The following is a 17,169-nucleotide window of genomic DNA, read 5'->3' as shown; positions in this document are numbered from 1 at the left end:
AACTAACATAAGTCTACCTACTAATACTGCAACTATCAATTACATACTAACTATTACAAACACTATTGATATTACAAAATCGTATCTAATTTACTAATTACACTAGAACTATTAACATTACTAAGAAAAACTAAATAAATAATCATATTGACTAATTATAATAAACTAATCATGTTGACTTATTATAGTAAACTAATCTTGACAAAACTAACGATTCTAAGGACGAAGGAAGACTAACTAATGATTTTGACTAATTATAATAAACTAAAAAGATAAAGGACAATTGTTTAAACTAATCATAAAAAGAACGAATGATGAGAATTTAAATCTAACCTTAATAAACTAAAAAGACAAAGGACAAAATTGTTTAAAACTAATCCTGAAAAGAACGAATTATGAAGATTTGAATCTAGCCTTTTGTCTTGCAAACGAGATGGCCGAGGAATTGATGTACATATCTCCACACACTTGTGTACGACCTTCCCTCTCTCCTCAAATAAGAGACAAATTTTGTATTAAAGAGAATGGCCCATACTACTTAACTCTCCCCCCTTTATATAGGGTTAAGGCTTCCCAACGTTCAAAGCTTTTTTTAAAGCTTTTGTAGTTTGCAAACTTGAAAAGCCTAAAAGCTTTCAAATGTTTAAGCTTTTCTTGAATTTAGAATGTAGGCTTATTTTTTAACCCAAAAAATAACAAAAAAAAGATAATTACAAAATGTCACATAGTTGCACCTATAAAATAGAGAGAGAGAGAGAGAGAGAGAGAGAGAGAGAGAGAGATTGGGAGAGAGTGAGACTTATGAAAAAAAGAACAAAATTCGATAATGAAAAAAATAGAGAACAAAAAATGAGATAGAGAGGAGAGGTAGAGAGACGACAAATTGAGAGAGAGAGAGAGAGAGAGAGAGAGAGAGAGAGAGAGAGTTGGGGGGTAGAGGAGACTAAGAATTGGAGGGAGAGAGAATAGATGAATGAAATAAAATGTGTGAGCAAAAGAGAGAATGGAGAGAAATTTAAAAAATTAGAGAGGCAAGAGAAGAGAGGGAAAAATTGGGGGGATTGTGAGAGATATAAAAATTGATTTTTTTAGAGAGAGAGAGAGAGAGAGAGAGAGAGAGAGAGAGAGAGAGAGAGTGTGTGTGTGTGTGTGTGTGTGAGTGAAAGTAAGAGGGAATAAGGGAATATTTGAGAGAGAGGGAGGGAGGAGGGAAATAAGAGGAAAAATCTTGAGTGAGAGAGATGAGAAGGAAAAAAGAGGATTTCAAAGAGGGGGAGAGAAATAATTGGGGGGAGAGAGAGAGGGAGAAAAAAATGTACACGCGCGCGCGCACACACACATAAATACATACATAAGATGAGAGAAGAAAAAATAAAAGAGAAGAGAAAGTGGAGTAAGAGAGATGCAGACACACAAACACACACACACACACAAATGGGAGAGAGGAAAGAGAGCAAGAAATAGGAGGAAAAGAATTTAAAAACCCGAGAGAGAGAGAGAGAGAGAGAGAGAGAGAGAGAGAATAAAAAGTTTTGGATCATGTGAATTTACCGCAAAGCAGCCTAGCATACTGTGCACACAAAGTTACTGTGCAATACTTCGTGTTGCTTGGTGGCAACGAATCACGTAGCATTCTGCAAGGGATGTTAGTGTGCATTAATTTGGTAAATGGGGAGAGCATGGCCGTTGAATCTATAAAATTATGAGCCAAAAGTTACACTTGAAGCATGTGCATTAATTTGGCAAAGGGGGAGGGCACTACCCTTCCATCTATAAGTTTGGTTACATTTTGGTCAAACTATCCAGGATACATACATAGTCTATGTCCCTTGTGTAGGTTAATGCATGGCACATTTTTTGGAGGTTATTGCTCGTTAACAGGAACGCTTCTATGCTTGTAATCATCACTGTCACAAACGGCATCGGGTAGGAAACATTGGCAGCACAAGTACGTGCCACTTCTATCAAGCTCAAGGAAATCCTTCGATGGCTGTCTGTGGGGGACTCGGGAGACTTAATCAAGGCGAAGGCATGCGGTCCCTTTTGCCGCGCATCCCATGGCTCCACATCAGGGACGACCTGTGCTCCCCCTCCATCGTCAACATCTGCATTCACACAACACGCACACACACACACACGAACGTGCTCTATCACCATCCTGCTGCTGGTTGCTAGCAATCATCATCGCCTGGCCATAGCGACCTCCAGAATTCAGGTCATTCTTATTACTTACCTTTGCTTTAAGCATGCCGTTCTCCTGTACCAGCGATTGGGCCTGAAAATATAGACACATTGAATCACGCCATCTAGTTATACTCATATAGATGCAAAATTACATGTCAGACGGTTTGTGTGCACCTAATTAACCCTTGCTTTCGAAACCCAAGTCTTTTGCGCATCCCTACCTGTTCATTAAGTCCCTGCACTTGTTCCGTCAGCAGTTTGCTCTGCTCAACAAATTGAGGTGCAATTGTTACGACAAGCTGATGCGTATACAATACATTTGTACCGTTCACCAAATCTGCATGTGGCTCTGAGTTTACCTGTCTTGATCTCACACGCTCTACAGCTCCTTGTAGCTGGCTTTCCAGGTTATCTAGCTCCTTTAGACCTAACATCTGAAGGTCTTCGCCCATCAAACGCCTACAACATGCAGACAGAAGCCTTGATATTACTATTGTTGCTATCGCAAGTTAATCCAGCAACGCAATTCGCCTGTTGCAGCATTAGGGACGTTAGCAGAACTTGCCATACCTGAGATCATCTTGCATGGCTTTCAACTTGCTGTTACGTCTTGCAGCTTCTTCTTTCCAAAACTACAGCAATAAACAAACCTTTGAGAAAAGTGGCTTTCGCGTTAAAAAGTAGCGTAGAGAGTAGCTATTTTGTTCAAGTCTAGTACCAGTATGTAAGTATGTAGAGAGAGTAATCAAAATGAATTATGGCTTCTCACAGTAACTATTTGTTGACATGTAATTAACGTGGTAAAAGAACCTTGAACAGAAGTTATTCTGTTGATCTCTAGTAGAAATGTGTAGCTGTGTATATTGTCTACACACCTACACACATCCCTCCAAGGGTGCTTCTGGGAATTTCAGCCCCAAGTTCAATTTAACTAGGGAACCTTAAGCTAGATTCCAAGGCCTTAATACAGAAACTGGGGTAGCATGAATTTGTTTGTTCTTCGTGTCAAGCTTCAGCAGGACCATTCGAATGGTTACATCTTCTAGGTAAGCTTGTTAGAAAGATCAATGCTCTGTGAGAGCTGGATGGACTTGTCCCTCCTATGCCAAGAGAATGTTGAGACAAAACATATACTAGCAAATTTCTAGGTTATAAACCCTTGCAAGCTTTATAGTTAATTGGTAACAGTTGCAAAGGGGCTCCATCCAACTCAAGTTCTCTGCTGCTTTTCAGGCTTTTATGGGGGTAGTTGGCCATTGAGTTTGTTTCATGGAAAAACTATCCATTTGATGCCAATGCTTGAGTCGAGTAGTGTCCCCACCAGGAGCATCCGCAAAGTTATACAGTGATGTGGTTGCAGAGAGGATCTGCACCACCATAGGAGAGCTTGCAACTATGCAGCAGACCCCGTATGGGAAGAAAACCAATAAGAAGCCTCCATATAAACACTTTCCCCTGATAGAGAAGCTTGGACTTCCACAATTGAAGCAGCCAATCATGCCACTTATCTCTACCGTCATGAATAGACTAAACTTTGTTTGCTTTCTTAGTCACCCATCTCTTATCCTCCAGGATGAAGCCTGAAAAACAGCCAAAGGGGAAAACCGCCTAGTAAGCTGATCTCCAAAGTCGACCAAATCAGCCTCTCTGTCTCTGTCTCTCCCCATGGAGCTGCATCAACCATAGCTGCTGCTCTCTTTGTGGGATGTACCAGCCAAGATACATAGCTCTCTTACACATAAACAAATCCCTGCCTGAATCTGTAAACAACTTTAGCCACCCCAATAATATGTGGAGTTCTATCCAAAAAACAGCTTCCATAATTTGGAAATCCTCTGGAGATACAATGTTCATGAACCATGAGAATATTATTGATTTTTCCCCATTGGTGTATGGAGATCCTCTTTGTGAGTCTTCAGTCCTGACAAGATAGATGCTGCTCAAAAGCCTTGCGCATTCCATGTGAGAATCCTCATTCTAAACATCCGGATGTGTCTTTCAGACAATCATGGCATCTTCAGCCATGCCTACCTCCTACTTACTTTTATAAACTTACTCTAGCCCCCTATCCACTGAGCACTTCTTGAAGACTCTCCCTCAAAATCAAGAGTATTGTCGATCCTTGGCCTCTGATTCTTGACAGTCAACCTACACAGAATGCCCATGAGCACTTTGAGGTGGTTGCCTTCATAGCAAAGCTAAGTCTCAAGAAAAGCCATTTCCATACTCTTATCAAGGACGCCACTTTTCCTGATAAACCCAACGTTCTCAATGAAACGAATACAGTGCAAAAGAGAGGTATGACTGACTTATGACAATACAAAAGTTACAAGTTAGTTGAGAGCATCGGAAGCAATTGGACAATTTCCCCATGACAATACTCTGTAGCTAGCTACCACCCATAAAAGCCTAAGAATCAACGTACAACTTGAGATTTGTTGAAACGCCTGCTCGCCCTATAAATTCTTGCCCAATCGCGAGATAGAGTTGTGCACGCTTCATAATCCCCTTCAGTTGTCCCAATAGCAGGTTATTTTGTCACCTTTTGGCTTCAACCGTATTTATTGAGAGATGTGGAAGGTGTTCATCCGTATTTGTTGCCTGTCTCTAGTTCTGCTTAGCTGGCCAAAAGGCTTGTTGTAACTTGTAAATACTCCACTTCATTAATTCAAAAACATCTCTTTATGAAAAAGACTAGAGAGAGACTTTTGAAAGTACACAATGGCTGAATAGATTGATGAGATAGAAGATTGATGAAAGTACAAGAACAAGGGCCTCATTATATAGGCCTAAGTTTTCCCCAAACCTTTGAACCCTCATTAAATGTTGAGAGATGTGGAAGGTGTTTACAACTAAATGCATACTATAACACGCCCTAAGGTGTTTTCACACACGAAGGTGATAAAAGAGCTGACAAACCCTCCTTCAGGTCATGGGCAACTAAACTCGTGACATGAAGCATAAGAAAAGAGAACATGGGAAGACCTTACCTCAATAGATGTAATGTCTACTCCTATACAAGAGATAGTTGGTGTGCAATTGGAGCTTGAGCATGGCATGTTCTATCAACAAGCCTTATGCTTGGTAAGTACTAGATGGTACCCAGTGTTAGATTTTGGACTAGACCAATTTATTGGCAATTAATGTTAATGGTGGTGACATTGAAGGCTAGGCATTAATTAGTTAATTAATATCAATCTAGGGACTAATAGTTGCTCAAGGGTACTCAATAGACAAATTGGCCCAACCAATTCAATTGTTGGTTGATTTGATTAATTTTTGAGGCACTAAAGTAATTATTAAACTAAAATATTATATTAATATTCTAAAAAATAATTTAATAATTGGATAACATTGAAAAATTGGATTGAAAGGCTGCCACTTGGCAAAACTTCCCTACACACTGGGTGAAAACTATTTTGGGGATGATTGAGGATCATTCCAACTATTCAAAGACTTGTGGAGACGAGAGAGAGAGAGAGAGAGAGGAGTGATGTTGATACAATCACTAGCTAGTCATTTCTAGCCATTTGGGACGGCTCTATAAGCATACAATAACATCTAAACAGTGGGAAATAACAATAAGGGAGATCAGCCAGGGCAGGGCGATAACTATCTATACATTGAGGTTGTTGAGTGACATCATCTATTGCTATTTTGACAAGGACAACATCTGATTGAATTACTATTGCATTTTACTTGAGCATGACATTTTGCATCTCCCTTATGTTACCCCATGCATTGGCATTCTATTATTGTAAATATGAATCTATGAATATTTATCCCTTTTCGTTCATCTAATAGTGGTCAACTTGGATCCAGCATATTGGTGATGCCAATATTCATGAAGGACCTACCAACATCCTACTCATACCTCTATCTTTTCTTTGTTACTAGCATCTATGGGCTGTTGGGATAGCTTTCTATTTTGTAATGTTAGATTTGATTATCCCTTATTCTTCCCCGTGGGCACATATACTTAATTAAGGGGAGTACCCTTTGTCCAATAGCTTGGTCTCTCTAAGGTGATCCTTTGGGATCCTATCGTAAGATGATTGTTATCTCTGTAGTTTTGGTAGCCCACTGGGCAATCGATACCCTCATTGCTTTGATGGAGTACCTTAAGGTATTATGGGCTAAGCTATGCTTTGTAGTCCCTCATAGGTTCTAGTTTTCGGACTAAGAGAGGGTGTTGAGCCCAAAATACTTAATTAGCTCTTTAAAACAATCCCAAAACACACAAATTTATATTAAATTACCCAATTTCCCTAGAAAGTGTAAATGTCACATAAGCCAAACGCTAATTTTGGCAGGATCCACATCTATAAATAGAAGGTTACTCATAATTTAGCATGCAACCTTGTCTTGCAAATTGTTGATGCCCTATCTTATGGTGTTTACACCCCTCTCCAAGTAGATACCCGAGTTTGTATTGTTGTCTACCAAACAAGTACTGGCATTCAACCTACTTCACTACTCCCATTGTTGTTGAGGACTAGTTTATAGCCTATTTCATGCAGCCCACTACCTAGAAACTATTGCAAACCTTGTATTTTTTGCTAGGGTTTCTACTATACAAGTGCCACATTCTCTATCACCTTGCATCTATAAAGATTCTATGGGAGCTCTTCGGTGTATGTTTATTGCTGATGCATATATTGCATGATCAATCGATGACAGTTTCAACCTTGTGTTTCTAGGATAGTGCAAGGTTGCCTTCTCTCATCATTGGATGGTGAAAGGGGAAGCTATAGGTAACCCCATCTCCCCATTAGACTAAAGTAGAAGGGAAGGGAGCACCCATGCCCATCTGCCAAAGCAAGTACCATAGAATCAGTCCATTGACTAGCTTACTCAAAACGTTTGCAAAATTATCATATGAAGGCACAAACTCTAGGCTAATAGTGTCTATCTCAACTTACTCTTTGGTGAAATGATAGTGCATACCAAACATGACATCATCCAATTAGTAATGGGTTACTAGCTAGTGTGATAGCACTCTGCTTATTTCAAAAGACAATAGTTGGTATATTATATGGAAACTTTAGCTCTCTTAGTAAGCTGCTTAGGTAGATGTTTCCAAGGCTCTATCATAGAAAGCCTCATACTCAACCTATTGAGATGACAAGCTCAACACATGCGGACATTGATGATGGACCGCTTGGTTAGATGGGTCCACACGTCTACACTTAGCACATCGGTGGTCATTATGACTCTCACATGGCCACTGACTCATTACTTATTATATTCAGGTTGTTACACCTATTTATAGCTGGCATAGTTATAGCGCCAGTCGACTAGTATAGTCGGTTATGCATTGTTTGACTTAGTAGGCCACTTTTCTTTATGTTGTATCTTATCTATACTTTGTGTACATTGTAAAGTGTGTGGAAGAAGAAGAAGATACCAGCAAGAAAACGTTTTGGCCTCTATCTCTCTTCTTGTCTCTTGAGTGAACTTCTCCTTGTGCATTCTGTGTGTGTTCGGCGCAGCATTTTGAGCAAGTCTCCCTACCACGCGATTCTTGACATGGTATCAGAGCCGCGCCACTAAGAGAGGCTGATTTCGAAGGCTAAAGTGAAGGAGAAGAAGCAAGGTTCAAGCAAGCAAGCCACGGGTAAGAAGCTCTCCCATCCTTCCACTCTCTCTCTTAGATAGTGCCTGTGGAGGCACTATCAAGCAGGGTCGAGCAAAAATCTCATATTGCTGTCAGATTTGGTGTGCGAGCAGAGTATAGTATATTGTGCGAATCAGCCCTGTAGGGCTTTTCCACAATTATCTTGGGCATCTGAGGCCGTTTCAGGCTCCGTTTTAGAGCCGCAAGGTTGCAAACAACAGTTTCAGGATACACTGTGATTCCGGCTGTATTGACCAAAAGTGGATGCACAGGTTACAGATTGTGAATCTGTAATTTTTGAGGTATTTGTAGGAAGCAAACATAAAGTTTATCTGTAAACATGTTGCAGATTACATGTACTGTTGAGCAATCAGTGAAAAACGTTGCTTGGTATATTACTATGTACTATAGTGGAAGATTGCAGAAGACTAGCTTGCTCTGCTATATCCTTGTTTGGGATAATGGCAGAGAACAGTGGAAATCCCATTATTGAGAAGCTCAACAAGAACAACTACCCTTCATGGAAGTTCCGTGTGACGAACTTCCTCATTGGAAAGGACCTTTATGAGTTTGTCTCAGGTGAAGAAAAGGAGCCAAAGTTGGGTATCCCTCCGACTATAGATGAGTTAAAAGCATGGAAAGAGTGGAATGCGAAAGATAAAAGGTGATGTACTGACTATCTGCAGTAATTGATAATACTATGTTGGGACATATCAGGAATGCAAAAACTTCACATGCAGCTTGGACAAATTTTTAGAGCATGTTTTCAATAAATACAAAGGCACGAAAGATTCAACTCAAGCAAGATTTGAATTCCTTGAAGAAAGGAAAAATGTCTGTCAATGAATATTTGTTGAAGGTGATGAGCATTGCACATGCTTTAGCAACGATTGATGCAATGCCAGATGATGATGATTTGGTTTCATCCACTCTGAGTGGCCTTAACAATGAGAAGGTATGAAAATCATTTATTACTTCAGTATATATACGGAAGCCATTTCCAGATTTTGATGAGTTGATCTCTCTCATGATTACTGAAAAGATCAATATGCAGGGTGATTCATCTGAAAGAAATGGTGAATAGGTCCAAGCATTTTACTCGAGTTCAAGAAGGGGACATGATAGATCCTCTTCGAGAGGTCATGGTATGGGACGTGCTGGCGATAACCAACAAAACAGGTTCAATCAACAGTTTGGTGAAATGTAGGTTTCTGGAGGTAGAGAAAACTTTAGAGGTAGGGGGAGCTCTAGAGGAAGAGGTGGATGGCAAAATAGAGGTTCTGGAAATTCTGCTATTGTTTGCCATTATTGTGGCAAAATAGACCATATTGCAGCCCATTGCTATGCAAAGAAGGATGATATTCGTAGTGGTAAATTGCAACAAGGGAACTATGCATCGTCTTCACGACAGAATGAAGACAAAAATGAGCATATGTTTGTTATGCAGCATATGCTGAATGCTGTTATAGAAAAGGGAACACATGATGATGTTTGGTATGTTGATTCAGGTGTATCCAATCATATGATCAGCCATGTAGAATGGTTTGGAGAGATGTAAGATTTGCAAAATACAGGTTATGTGCAGACGGGTGATGATTCATGCCACCCAATTTCACACATTGAAAAAGTTCCCTCGTCCTTGCATGATGGTAAGACAAAGAGTCTTTTAGATGTATTACATGTGCCATCTATTACAAAGAACTTGGTGTCAGTCGGTCAGATGGTAGAGCAAGGGTTGCAAGTCAGATTTAATGCAAAGGGTTGCTTTGTAGAAGACTTCAATGACAAGTGCAAGTTGGTTGCAAAGGGAAGTAGAGTTGGACTTATGTTTACTGATGCTGGAATTCCCACTATGAATGCTGCTATGTATGCTAAAGGAAAAGGTATTGTTGCAGATATTGAAATTTGGCACAAAAGCATTGAACATGCAAATATACAAAGGCTAAAATTAATGCAATCCAAAGGGTTGGTTAAAGGTTTGCCTACATTTAGAATTGTAGAATTTCATAAGGTATGCGAAGCATGTCAGTTTGGTAAGCAGGCAAGACAACCCTTTTCACATGACAGAGATATAAGCAGAAATATCCTTGATGTTGTGTATACAGATATTTGGAGGCCTACACAAAATGTATCTCTTGGAGGCAGTTCATACTTTGTCACATTCATTAATGATTGTTCTAGAAAGCTGTGGGTATATTTTATGAAGGAAAAGAGTGAAGTGTTTAAGCACTTTAGAACTTTTAAGGCTACAGTTGAAAGAGAAATAGGCTTGAAAGTAAAGTGCTTAAGGTCAGATGGAGGGGGAGAGTACCTCTCGAGTGAGTTCAGTGATTTTCTGAGGTCTCATGGGATAAAGAGACAGTTCACATGCAGGTATACCCCACAACAAAATGGGGTTGCAGAAAGAAAAAACATACATATTGTAGAAGCTGCACGCGCCTTGATGGGGCTGAAAAGAATATGCCTAAGCATTTTTTATCTGAGGCTATTCATACTGCTGTTTATATTATGAACAGAACTCCCACAGCTGCAGTTCATGGTATGACTCCTGAAGAATGCTTTACTGGCAAGAAGCCTGATGTATCACACTTGAAGGTATTTAACTATGTTGCATACGTTCATGTGCTAGATAAGCTACGGAAAAAGCTTAATCCAAAGGCATAAAAATGTGTTTTTATTGGATACTCTTTAGAGCAGAAAGAGTATCGTTGTTATAACCCTGTCATATGTAAGTTCAGAGTGAGCAGGGATGTCATGTTTGATGAAATGAGCAGTTGGTATGCATCTAGTGGTGATGCATTGGATGATGATCATGATCATGATACTCGTGTGCAGGCTAAAAAGCAAGAATCATGGACTCTTAGTGGACCAGAGACATCATCTGGTAGTCCTTAGTCTAGGAGACTAAGGAGTAGCTCTACATCTTCAGGTGCATCTAGTAGCACTACAGGTAAAGACAAAGGAAAGAATAAAGTGTCAGATGGCATTGATGCAGTTCTTGATGAAGACTCCAGTAACTCGGAGAGCTTGGATGATGAGCTTAGCATTCCTTCAGTGAGGACTCCAGGTGTGCAGAGAGCATGCGTCAATGCAAAAACTCCATTGAGTGATCCAATGGTACGCAGGTCTAGCAGGGTGAGATACCGTGTTAACAGATTTGGTTTTGAAGGTTATGCAACTTATATGGTGAAAGTGATTGAGGATGTTGAGTCCACATGTTTTGAGGAGGCTGTTGGTCATGCTCATTGGGATGCAGCAATGGATGAGGAGATGGCTGCATTAGAGGCCAATAAGACTTGGGATCTAGTATCATTGCCGAAGGGCAAGAAAGCTATTGGATGTAAGTGGGTTTATAAGATTAAGCACAATGCAGATGGTTCTATTAGTAGGTACAAATCTAGGCTAGTTGCAAAAGACTATGCCCAGACATATGGGATTGATTATGAAGAAACCTTCAGTCCAGTTGCTAGGATGGCAACTGTCAGATGTGTGATTGCTTTGACAGTAGCCAAAGGTTGAAGGTTGCAGCAAATGGATGTGAAGAATGCCTTCTTGCATGGTGATTTACAGGAAGAAGTGTATATGGATCAGCCAGCAGGTTATGAAGATTTAGAGCATCCCACGTATGTGTGCAGGTTGAAGAAGGCACTCTATGGGCTCAAGCAAGCACCTAGAGCATGGTTTGACAAGATCAGAGAGTATCTTGTCAATATTAGCTTTTATGTTTCTGATGCTAATCACTCACTTTATGTAAGAAAGGGAGATGTAGGTTTGGTCATCATAGTCATCTATGTGGATGACTTGATTATTACAGGTGATGGTGATAGTGGAATTGCTGAAGTCAAGGACTTTTTGAAGAAGAAGTTTGAGATGAAGGATGTAGGTGAGCTAAGGTACTTCCTTGGCATTGAGATGATCAGATATGATGATGGTATATGGCTGTCCCAAAGACAGTATGGCTTGGATATGTTGTCCAAGTATGGTATGACAGCATGCAAACCACTTTCAGTCCCGTTGGAGCAGAATGTAAAGTTGAGTGTTGATATTGGGGATGAGATAGAAGACCCTACTATGTTCAGGAGGATAGTGGGGAGTTTGATCTACATGACCATTACAAGGCCAGACTTGAGCTACGCTGTTGGTCTTGTGAGTCAGTTTATGCAAGTACCTAGAAAGCCACATTTGGATGCAAGTACCATGGTTTTACCGCATTGGTACATCCAGCCTATGTCACTAGCAATCATGGATGATAGAGTTCCATTCGGACCGGCTTGCTTATTTGACTCATGTGGTCCCTGTGGATGACTATAATGTTTCAATGTACTGCTGGAGGAGCTAGGATGCTATGCAAATCAAAGAGGACATGTGGCTTTTGCTTCTCCCACTTGTTGGAGGAGAGAGTCACTTGTGAAGTCTTTATTTTGGTGGCAAAACTTGGATACACATTGAAGACCCTTCTGTCAGAGATCATAGCCTGTTTTCAGGCAGGCAGCAGCAGGCAGCAGCTGCACAGTCCAACTGCACAGTCGGACTGTGCAGTCGGACTGCCACGTGGCAGTCCGACTGCCTGCAGCTGATTTTTATCAGGCTACGCCCTATTTTGGCGCCTCATCCTAGGCAGATTTTCGCCTATTTATTGCTGACGTTTTCAGCAGTCTGGCATTCATTCTCTGTCGCAGATTACAGACCGGTGCCGTACAGATCTCTGTCTCTGTTCGCAGATTTCGGACAGCAGACAGTGCAGACTGCAGCAGACTTCGAGGTGGACAGCAGGTCGCATCGTCGAGGTGGAGACACGCAGTCCAGCGCACTGCGCCCGTGTATATCTTTGTATTCAGCATTCTTTATACAGCAGATCTTCAGTGTACACTGTCTCTTTCTCTCCCTTCTCTCTCTGCGTTCTCTCTCTCTCAGTCCTACGCTTCCGCACCGCTGCACTCTGACATGGTATCAGAGCAGTGTATGAGGGCTGACTGAGCGCAGAATCAACCTGAAGAGGAGTTTCCATCGCGACACAAATTTGCGTTTTTTGCGTTTAAGGGCAGACAGGAGGGCTGCGCCTTGGAACAAGGGTGAAACGAGTGTGGGCGCACAGGAAAGGAGTACAGGTGGTGGATTTGCTGCTGTTTACTGCTGTTTGTCGCGGAGAAAGTTTGAGTTTTCAACCTAAAAGTGCAGGTTTTGCTTTTTCATCGCCTCCGGCGGGTGAAGAAGTTTCGGGACGCTGAAGAGCCTTAGCAGGCTGAGTCTACTCAGTCAGAGGGGGCTGCTTTTGCGTTTGAGAAGGCATTGCAGGTGAAGATGTCTACAGAGATGGACCTGGAGTTCCAGGTGATTATGGACCGGAAGGTGCCTGTCCTACCGGCTCTTCCTACAGATCAGAAGCTCGACGGCGACAACTACCGCATTTGGCGCGTTATGATGTTGGCCATTCTGGAGTCCTATGATTTGGCGGAGTTGGTACAGGAAGATATTGACCGGCCCTCGGTAAGAGATGAGTCCAAACTCTCTTCCGATGCTCGTGCGGAGTTGGCCAGGGCCCAGTCTCATTGGGACAAACTGAATGCCCGGATTCGATCCTTTCTCTTTCTATCATGCACTACAGCCGTGATCGCTCACATCGAGCACTTGACGGTGGCTCGTGAGATATGGCTGGAGCGATCAAATGTACAATCGGATGACCCTAATGAAGAGGGTTTCTTTGGAGGTACAGATGCGGACCTTGTTCGTCAATAAGTCTTCTTCGCTAAGGGAACACATTAATAAGCTAAGGCAGCTACAGATGCAGGTTCAGAATGCGGGGAAGCCGATCTCCTCCGAAGACATGGCGATTATACTCTTGTCCCAGTTGCCGCCACGATTCGGTACATTTTACTCTGCCCTTATTGCTTCAGGGCGAGAGTCTACTCTTCGGTGGGAGGAGTTGGTTCCTATGGTCTTGGACCAAGAGGAACAGTTAAAGGGACAGAATGCTTCCAAGACGGAGGCGTTGACAGGTCAAGCCTCTCAGAAGAAGGGGAAGGACCAAAAGAAGAAGAAGGGGGATAACAAGTCCAAGAAGGACAAGGACAAAGACTCCACATGCCATATTTGTGGAAAGACTGGCCATTGGAAGAAGGATTGCCCTGACAAAGACTCGAAGGACACCAAGAAGAAGGACACCAAGGATTCTGGAGCGGTGGCTGCACCCTCATCAGCTGCATTTCTACATTTAGTTGTCATTGAGGACGCTTCACCGAATGCTTCTGATGCTGCGATGGCGGCTTCCCAATCTCGAGAGTGGATTATTGATAGTGGTGCCTCACGGCACATGACTCCTTCATCAGATGGTGTTGCCCAGCTGCGACCTTCGCGTGGGCAGGTTCTCATTGGAGACAGCTCTTCAGTTTCTATTGCAGGTCGGGGTAAGATGCAGCTTATTCCGGATGGACGAGGTGGCACCCATACTTCAGAGGTTTTGCATGTACCAGGATTGGGGTACCATCTCCTTTCAGTCCACAAGATTTGTTCCCTTGGTCTTCTGGTGGAGTTTGACAGTTCTACAGTGCGAGTCCTTGATCGTGAATCGAGGAAGGTTCTATCATCGGGATATGAGGAGAACGGCATTTACAAACTGAAGTCTTCCACTGCCCTCTCTACTCTTCTTCTTACCTCACAGTCGCAGTCTGAATTATGGCATGCTAGGTTTGGTCACCTGAACTATGACTATCTTCGGAAGGCGTCACGGGGACAGCTTGTTCGAGGGTTGCCGGATATAGTGGTGAGCCAGCAGCCATGTGTCTCCTGCATAAGGGGGAAGCAGCATAGGGATGCCATTCCCCACACCGCTTCGCGGCGGTCTACTTCACCGATGGAGTTAGTATCTACGGATCTATGTGGCCCTATGAGGAATGAGTCCCTGCGTGGGAGCTCGTACTTCATGCTGATCGTGGATGACTATAGCAGGATGACATGGGCCTACTTTTTGGCACTAAAATCAGAAGCTTTCTCGCACTTCAAGGATTGGCTTCTCTTTGAGGAGAACCGATCAGGCCGGAAGTTGAAGACCTTGCGATCCGACAAGGGAGGTGAATTTGTCTCTAATGAATTTGCTCGGTTTTGTGCAGATAGAGGAATTCACCAGGAGTTTGCCAATACGAATACTCCACAAGAAAATGGTATTCTCGAACGGAAGAACCGCAGTGTGATCGAGATGGCGCGCACCATGATGGAGCACCGACAGACCCCCCAGGTTCTGTGGGCCGAGGCTGTGGCTACTGCAGTCCACATCCTTAACCGATCTCCTACTTCGGCCGTGGAAGGGATGACTCCATTTGAGGCGTATTTTGGAACGAAGCCAGATGTTTCTTACTTTCGGGTCTTTGGGTGTGATGCCTATGTTCACATTCCCAAAGCTCACCGTGACAAATTCGAAGCGGCTTCCCGCAAACAGGTATTTGTTGGCTACAGCTCCCAGTCCCAAGGCTACCGACTCTATGATCCCGTCAAGCGGGATGTATATACTAGCCGTGATGTGCGGTTTGTGGAGGTTCCGGCTTCTTCAACGGGTGAGGAGCATCCCGTTCTTGGAGATCCAGGGGAGAGTTTGGCTCCTTCTACAGTTCCACTGGAGCCTGTGCCGGTTGATTATGATTCTGTTTCTGACACAGAGTCTACAGTTCCACCGGATCCTTCTGAGGAGTTACCACCGGTGGACATTCCAGAGTCTTCTACTGATGGAGAACGATGAGGGGAGGTTCGGCCTCCTCCTCGCTGGGTCCGTGACACACTCCGTGATTCAGGGATCGAGGGGGTTCCTGAGGAGAGGGGACCGCAGGATGGTCCGCGGCGGTCACGGAGGCACCAGGCGCATTCTTCGGAGCTTGTGTGCTCCAATTATTGTTTGATGTCCCGAGTTATGCAGGATCGAGAGCCCACCTCCGTGAAGGAGGCTTTACAGTCCGCCCCATGGAAGAAAGCTATGGAAGCTGAGTTGGAGGCTATTGAGAGGAATGGCACTTGGTCACTTGTGCCACGCCCCCCGAAGAAGAAGGTGATTGGAGTCAAGTGGGTCTTCAAGACCAAATATCTCAGTGATGGTAATTTGGATAAGCACAAGGCTCGCCTTGTTGCTAAGGGTTTTGCCCAGCGCCCAGGGATTGACTGTCATGACACCTTTGCCCCTATAGCTCGTATGGCAACCATTAGAGCTGTTCTTGCTTTGGCTGGCCATAGGAGATGGCCTGTTTATCAGCTGGATGTGAAGTCGGCCTTCCTGAATGGTGATTTGAAGGAGGAGATCTACGTTGAGCAGCCTCCTGGCTTTGGTTTTTCCGATGGGAAAGTCTACAGGTTGAAGAAGGCCCTGTATGGTCTCAAGCAGGCCCCGCGAGCTTGGAACGAGAAGATTGATTCGTTCCTCCAATCTCAGTTGGGATATCGGCGGTCCAAGGCCGATCCGCAGCTGTATGTTCACACTTCCGAGGATGGTTGTGTGCTGTTTGTATTATATGTTGATGATTTGATTGTCACAGGTGATGATGCACAACAGGTCCAGGAGACAAAGTCAGCTTTACATCGGACGTTCGAGATGACGGATTTGGGGCTACTCCATTTCTTTTTAAGACATGAGATTTTTCAGTCTCAGAGGGGGATCTTTCTCTCCCAACAGAGATATGTACAGGAGCTCTTGGTGTCTTTTGAGATGGAAGATTGTCGGGCCCTCTCTACTCCTATGGATCCGAACTGGAAGGCCACTTCCCATTCAGCTTCTCCTTTGGCGGATGCTTCCCGCTATCGACAGTTGATAGGGTCTTTGATTTGGCTTCTCAACACCAGGGTTGATCTATGTTTTGCTGTTGGGCTCTTGGCAGGGTTCATGAGTGAACCTAAGACGGTGCATTGGCAGGCTGCTCAGAGGATACTTCGGTATCTGAGGGGGACGTCTGATTTGGGGATTCATTACCCCGCAGGGTCAGATGGGTCAGATCTTGTACTTGCAGGTTGGAGCGACTCGGATTGGGCCGGTGACGTGGACCACAGGCGGTCTACAACAGGTTACTGCTTTACTTTGGGTGCAGGTGTTATTTCTTGGAGTAGCAAGAAGCAGCCCACGGTAGCCCTTTCGTCTACTGAGGCGGAGTATCGGGCCGCGTCTTCCACCACATGCGAGGTTGTGTGGCTTCGGAGACTGTTGGAGGAGCTTGGGTGCCCCCAGACTCGTCCTACATTGCTGCGATGTGACAATGAGAGTTGCATTGCCTTGGCGAGGAATCCTGTTTTTCATGCCCGGACGAAGCACATTGAGATCCAGTACCACTTCATCCGAGAAAAGCTTTTGGATGAGACCATCACTGTGGAGTATTGCAAGACGGAGGATAATCTTGCGG

At 43.4% G+C, this 17,169-nt stretch overlaps 1 protein-coding gene across 3 annotated transcripts in view; it reads right to left on the bottom strand.

The window, feature by feature from the left end:
* Window positions 1-1,968: 1,968 nt before the first annotated feature.
* Window positions 1,969-17,169, bottom strand: part of LOC148013981 (MADS-box transcription factor 23-like) — a 38,996-nt gene continuing 23,795 nt past the window's right edge. The window contains exons 3-7 of one of the 3 annotated variants that reach the window (XM_087666810.1): window positions 2,755-2,816; window positions 2,544-2,643; window positions 2,359-2,447; window positions 2,234-2,275; window positions 1,969-2,105 (exon numbers count right to left, since the gene is read on the bottom strand). In XM_087666810.1, the coding sequence (XP_087522936.1) occupies window positions 2,099-2,105; window positions 2,234-2,275; window positions 2,359-2,447; window positions 2,544-2,643; window positions 2,755-2,816 (300 nt within the window). In that variant the 3' untranslated portion in view covers window positions 1,969-2,098. Of the gene's footprint in view, window positions 2,276-2,358; window positions 2,448-2,543; window positions 2,644-2,754; window positions 2,817-17,169 lie in introns of all 3 variants that reach the window. The other 2 variants (XM_087666809.1, XM_087666808.1) reach the window with 2 other exon arrangements.

This window comes from Lygodium microphyllum, chromosome 25 (assembly GCF_053477565.2).
Source record: "Lygodium microphyllum isolate KBCC chromosome 25, Lygodium_microphyllum_v1.1.10, whole genome shotgun sequence".
Taxonomy (NCBI): Eukaryota; Viridiplantae; Streptophyta; class Polypodiopsida; order Schizaeales; family Lygodiaceae; genus Lygodium; species Lygodium microphyllum.
The sequence above is the reverse complement of the archived record's forward strand: the minus strand, read 5'-3'. Positions and strand labels throughout refer to the sequence as shown.